General features: G+C 32.3%; 1 protein-coding gene across 1 annotated transcript in view; it reads left to right on the top strand.

The window, feature by feature from the left end:
* Positions 1–6,970, top strand: part of ASZ1 (ankyrin repeat, SAM and basic leucine zipper domain containing 1) — an 84,050-nt gene that overhangs the window by 64,100 nt on the left and 12,980 nt on the right. The window contains exons 5-9 of the mRNA XM_007114398.2: positions 1,633–1,744; positions 2,289–2,423; positions 3,748–3,872; positions 5,294–5,369; positions 6,334–6,390. Of these exons, the coding sequence (XP_007114460.1) occupies positions 1,633–1,744; positions 2,289–2,423; positions 3,748–3,872; positions 5,294–5,369; positions 6,334–6,390 (505 nt within the window). The remainder of the gene's footprint in view (positions 1–1,632; positions 1,745–2,288; positions 2,424–3,747; positions 3,873–5,293; positions 5,370–6,333; positions 6,391–6,970) is intronic.

Raw genomic sequence — 6,970 nt, forward strand, 5'->3', positions numbered from 1 at the left:
AGAAATTAAGGAAACACTCCCATTTACCACTGCAACAAAAAGAATAAAATACCTACGAATAAACCTACCTAGGGAGACAAAAGACCTGTATGCATAAATCTATAAGACACTAATGAAAGAAATTAAAGATGACACCAGCAGATGGAGACATACCATGTTCTTGGATTGGAAGAATCAATATTGTGAAAATGACTATACTACCCAAAGCAATCTACAGTTTCAATGCAATCCCTACCAAATTACCAGTGGCATTTTTTACGGAACTAGAACAAAAAATCGTAAAATTTGTATGGAGACACAAAAGACCCCAAATAGCCAAAGCAGTCTTGAGGGCAAAGAACAGAGCTGGAGGAGTCAGACTCCCTAACTTCAGAATATACTACAAAGCTACAGTAATCAAGACAATATGGTACTGGCAGCTACATGTAAAAGAATGAAATTAGAACATTCCCTAACAGCACACACAAAAATAAACTCAAAATGGATTAGAAACCTAAATGTAAGACCGGACACTATAAAACTCTTAGAGGAAAACATAGGAACAACACTCCTTGACATAAATCAGAGCAAGATTTTTTTGGATCCACCTCCTTGAGTAATGGAAATAAAAACAAAAATAAACAAAGCTGCTCAACATCACTAATTATTAGAGAAATGCAAATCAAAACTATAATGAGGTATCTCACCTCACACCAGTAAGAATGGGCATCAGCAGAAAATCTACAAACAACAAACGCTGGAGAGAGTGTGGAGAAAAGGGAACCCTCTTGCACTGTTGGTGGGAATGTAAATTGATTCAGCCACTATGGAGAACAGTATGGAGTTTCCTTAAAAAACTAAAAATAGAACTACCATATGACCCTGTAATCCCACTAGTGGGCATATACCCAGAGAAAAAAACAAAATTCAAAGAGACACACGCACCCCAATGTTCATTGCAGCACTGTTTACAATAGGCAGGTCATGGAAGCAACGTAAATGCCCATCAACAGACGAATGGATAAAGAAGATGTGGTACATATATACAATGGAATATTACTCACCCATAAAAAGGAACGAAATTGGGTCATTTGTTGAGACATGGATGGATCTAGAGACTGTCATACAGAGTGAAGTAAGTCAGAAAGAGAAAAACAAATATCGTATATTAACGCGTATATGTGGAACCTAGAAAAATGGTACAGATGAACCGGTTTGCAGAGCAGAAATTGAGACACAGATGTAGAGAACAAACGTATGGACACCAAGGGGGGAAAGCGGCGGGGGGGTTGGCGGTGGTGGTGGGATTAATTGGGCGATTGGGAATGACATGTATACACTGATGTGTATAAAATTGATGACTAATAAGAATCTGCTATATAAAAAAAATAAAATAAAATTCAAGAATTAAAAACACCACATTTCTTCACTAGAGGGTGCTGTGTAAGCATTCAATACTTTTAAGAGTGTAATCTCCCTTATATTTATTTATTTGCTGGAAAATTGGATTTTCAGATCCCCTGATTTATGAAAAGCTTTCATGTTTCTTTACTTTCAAAACAACACTGATGGTATTGTGTATGGTAAAGTTCATGGCTTTGAAGAACTGTTAAGGGCAGCATTGACACAGTTTCTTTTCTTCTTCCTCTGTAGGAGACTTATGACTCCCATCATGTATGCTGCACGGAATGGTCACCCTCAGGTTGTTGCTCTCCTTGTTGCTCATGGAGCAGAAGTTAATACCCAGGATGAGAATGGCTATACTGTGAGAACTGATTCTACAGTGTTCCTTTTTATCCCTAGGACATTGATATCTTATTATCAGTAGTCCACAAGGAAGGTTTTTTAAGAAGTAAAAATTATAGAAGGGCTGGGATGTAATTGCTATTCAGTGAAGAAAAGCAACAGCTTAAATGGGAAAAAAGAAATTATCTGCTTCTCTTGGTCCTCACCCTTGACACAAGAAATCGTAACACACAACAAAGCCTGGATTCTGGAATACAAATAGAATTATTTTTCACAGAAAACAGTTCTGTGATTGGCAGATAAATCGTTTTATTCTATAACATCACTTGTCTGTGTAAAACATTATTTGGTCTTACAAAATCAGTGAACACTGGCAGTCTGCCTTGCAATTACAACTTTGGAAATAGGTTTACATTATATTGTGAAATGATGAGATTGCATCATTCCATTAATTAACCATGTTCACTTTTTTTATTGTGCCATAAATACTGTTGAAAAGTTTTCCCCTCTGTGTCATATACACTCCCTCTCTTTAAACAGTCTTCTTTTTCCCCCACTTACAGGCTTTAACATGGGCAGCACATCAGGGTCATAAAAATGTAGTTTTGAAGTTGCTTGAACTTGGAGCTAATAAAATGATACAAACCAAAGATGGAAAGACACCAAGTGACATTGCAAAAGGAAATAAACATCTAGAGGTATCCTGTTATTAAACTAATTTTTCTTAGTCTTCATTATTGTTTGTAAAACTTTTGTTTTGTTAGAACTCACTACTAAAATAATAGTATATTTGGCTATTATTAAATGTTTCAGTGTGTAATTTTCTTCCAGCCAGGTAATGAAAACTTTATTTTACTAGAGTATTTATCTTTTCACTAAATAAGAGGCATTTATAATGTGGTAATTTAAAAACTATATAAAGGGATAATAAAGTCTTATCTAGCCCTAGAAATAAAATTGTAATAGACTGTTTATTGAAACATTTCCAACTGGTTCAGATTTTCAAAAATTAATTAGTGTATTGACATAGCTAGTAAAATTTCAAAATTTGCACATGTAATTAAACTATTGTTTTTAAATTTTAATTAATACATATCAAACAATTTAAAAATTAAATCCTTTAAGCTACATTTACCTCTGTACATTTGACAAGGTATGTAATAAACTGATAACATGCTTGGGTATATGATTTACTATCATTCAGATGTTAAAGTCAATAATAAATATTTGCCATACATTAAATTATTTTATTGATAGAAACTTTTGGTCTGAATATTAAAGCTTTCAGCCAAAGGTGTGTAACTTCTAAGCAAGGATCAAATACAGTACAATTGTAAATCTAAGTTATATAGTTCAAGATCTTCTAAAACTGAGTTTCTGAATTTGAAAACTTGTAACATTCCAAAGGTTCCATCATATAATACTCAGACCATGCCATTTTTGTTGCATGTAAAATAACTTCCTCTATTTTTAAGCAGCCTATAAACATGCCTATCATTTTATAACTCAGATCTACATTTCCAAAATTATTCTACTGTAAATGCTAATCACTGAAGCCCTGTGAAACTTTAAAAATAAATTAACAGTTTTTCTCCTAAGCTTTGGAAATTTGAAAACTTTTAATTAATATACTGCATCATTAAATTTAGGGTAGATGACAGTGAATTTGACATACTAAGAAATTTATGAACATCAAAGATTATTTTGAGTCATAAATTGTTTCTTGAAGTGAGATTTGATTTTGTATCTTGGCTGATTATGTGACTTAAACTTGGCTTGCTAAAAAGTTAGAGCTAAGAAGTTTGAAAACTAAGAAATTTCACATCTCTTTAAGGTGTACAGTTGAGATTTGTGTACCTTAGTCATGCTTCTTACTCTCTCTCTATTTAAAAGTGTATTTAAAATACTAACTTAGTCTTTCTGATTCACTTACCAAAATGGAATTTTTAGTTTTTTTTTATATCTTGTTGAAAATATTATTAATTACTATCTTGCTTTAATTTTTACTGTAACTTTTTTCAGATCTTCAACTTTCTTTCCTTGACATTAAATCCTTGGGGAGGAAAGCTTCAACAGCTAACTAAAGAAGAGACTATTTGTAAACTATTGAGAACAGATTCTGATAAAGAAAAAGATCACATATTTAGGTAACATAGCATGTTTCTGTTCAACACAATACCTATAAATGAGTAAAAATTGTGCATGTTTTTTATTACTTATAGCAAATGTGATGACTTATTTAAAATATATATTTTAAACTTTTACAAGCATTTAAAAATATTACTTAGAAATGTCTGAATTTTAAGTGCTTTGTTCTCCAGAGTTTTAGAAAAATTTGATATACATGTACTAACAGTAATGAGAATAATTTTTTACTTTAAATAAAATATAAACAATACAGTTTATTTCTAAAAGGTTCTAAGATTATATTTTTGTTAGTGTTCAAACTAGATTGCATCTTGCTCTCTAATTCTTTATAGCAGATTTCTGATTTTATAAGCTAAAAATAAAAATACATTTTTTCCCCTGAACACAGTTGTTCAGTACATGGCCACAACATTATCCTCTACTTACCTACATTTAAAATAGTAAATTTTTACTTCCTGCAATTAAAGAGATTTTCACGTACAGACCTCTCACAAGGAATACAGCTGACCCTTGAACAATTCCGGGGGTTAGGGGCGCTGACCCTGCCCTTGGAAAATCTGTATCCAAGGTTCCTCCGTATCTGCAGTTCCACATCTGTGGATTCAACTAACCACGACTGTGTAGTACTATAGTATTTACTATTGAAAAAAATCCATGTGTAAGTGGACCTGCACAGTTCAGACTGTGTTGTTCAGGGGTCAGTTGTATAAATATTGGCAAATATTTTCCTTCTTAGGAAAAATGAGCTTCATTTTACTATCACCATTTTCTCTGTTTGCTTAAATCTTCACTCAGGAAACCTTTCTTATTCCTTTGTATAACATAGGTCTAGTGGGTAAATTTGCAAATATAGGCATACCTCAGAGATATTGTTGTTCAGTTCCAGACCACCACAATAAAGCAAATATCACAATAAAGTGAGTTACGCAAATTTAAAAGTTATGTTTACACCATACTGTAGTCTGTTAAGTGTGCAATAGCATTCTGTCTATAAAAACAATGTACATATATTAATTAAAAAATACTTTATTGCTAAAAAATGGTAGCCATCATCTGAGCCTTCAGCAAGTTGTAATCGCAACATCAAGAATCACCATAACAAATATAATAATGAAAAAGTTTGAAATATTTCAAGAATTACCAAAGTGTGACTCAGAGACACAAAGTGAGCAGAAAGCGTTGGAGAAATGACACCAATGGACTTGGTTGACATAGGGTTGTCACAAACCTTCAATTTGTAAAAAAACAATGTCTGCAGATAAAGCAATAAAGCAAAGCACAGTAAAACGATGTATGCCTGTATATTCTACACAGACTCATTCTTACTCATTCTCATTCTCTCTCTGCATCATAAATATATATTTATTATTTGTGCACTGATAGTCTGTTCTGAAATTGACATTGCTATAAATATGTGTAGTTCATATACAGCATTTGGAGATCTGGAAATATTTTTACATGGTCTTGGACTTGAACATATGACAGATTTACTGAAGGTAAGATTTTGTTTAAGCTATGGTGAGTTATGTATGCATGTTTATTTGTTGGTTAACATAACATTAAATATTAATTCATAAGCATGCTTATGAAGGGGTGACAGATGCACTTTTCTCCATAATTTGTAGTATTGATACATCACATTTTAAAATTACAAGCATTTTGAAAATTTATTATATAGAAATTTACATAAATTAGAATCTGGCTTTTACCCACTGCCCAAAGCATCACAGAACTCCTTGTACATCTAAGCCCTTAGTGTGTTTTTGCAGTTGCTGATCTTCCTGTATAGAATATTAGGAGAAGCATGATTTTAAACCAAACAAACCAGGTATCAGATTCTTGCTCTAATGATTATTAACTGAAATATGTTACTTAAATCTCCTTTTTTTTCATAAGGATGGTAATACGTAGTGTAGGATTGTCATAAATATTAAATTAGATCATATATGAAGCACTGTTGTAAGTATTTTAGGCATGCATTATGGGATTTGAGCAGATGACAGTTATCAGCCATTTAGCTGATACTGCAGCAGTAAAGCACTATTTAAGACAGGCTCTTCTTAGGAATATGCACATTCATTTAGGCAGCTTAGAATTGGGTTTCATTGTAATCGTGAAACTTCCTATTTGAGAAATATTCAGTAAAACCACATGTTATTAATATTATACAATTATAAATTTTAAAAATTCATAAAACAATTTCTGTCAAATTTTATAGAGCTGTTTTCTTTTTATGTAGGCAAATATAAGTTGTAATACTTTTTTTTGAATCTGGGAAACTAGCTATGTGCATATTTTTTTAGGTAATTATACATATTATTATACTCATTACTATCTACCCAGTACTTGAAAGTTTTTAGGAGGGTAGCATATAACTGACTAACTTATATGTACAGATGCCTACTTCCCCTTCTACTATTTCATTTATATCGAAAGGTGGCATTTTTTTCTTTTCTACAGGAAAGGGATATAACTTTAAGACATCTTTTGACCATGAGGAAAGATGAGTTTACAAAGGTTAGTATCAATTTCAAAAACTCCAGACATTATCTTTCATATTTTTAATATTTTGAATCCTTTTATTTTCTATTTTAAAAATTCTACAGCTATAGACTGTGAGTGATCTTTTGCTAGGTTTCTCATTAGATATGATTATGGATAACTGTATCTAAAATCTTCCATTCCAATATTAAGTTGCCTTAAGAATATTTAAAGACTTACTTAAAAGCTTTTGCACAGCAAAGGAAACCATAAACAAGACAAAAAGACAACCCTCAGAATGGGAGAAATATTTGCAAATGAAGCAACTGACCAAGGATTAATCTCCAAAATTTACAAGCAGCTCATGCAGCTCAATATCAAAAAAACAAACCAATCCAAAAATGGGCAGAAGACCTAAATAGACATTTCTCCAAAGAAGATATACAGAGGGCCAACAAAAACATGAAAGAATGCTCAACATCATTAATCATTAGAGAAATGTAAATCAAAACTACAATGACATATCAGCTCACACCAGTCAGAATGGCCATCATCAAAAAATCTACAAACAACAAATGTTGGAGAGGGTGTGGAGAAAAGGGAACCCTCTTGCACT

This window comes from Physeter macrocephalus, chromosome 5 (assembly GCF_002837175.3).
Source record: "Physeter macrocephalus isolate SW-GA chromosome 5, ASM283717v5, whole genome shotgun sequence".
Classification (NCBI taxonomy): domain Eukaryota; kingdom Metazoa; phylum Chordata; class Mammalia; order Artiodactyla; family Physeteridae; genus Physeter; species Physeter macrocephalus.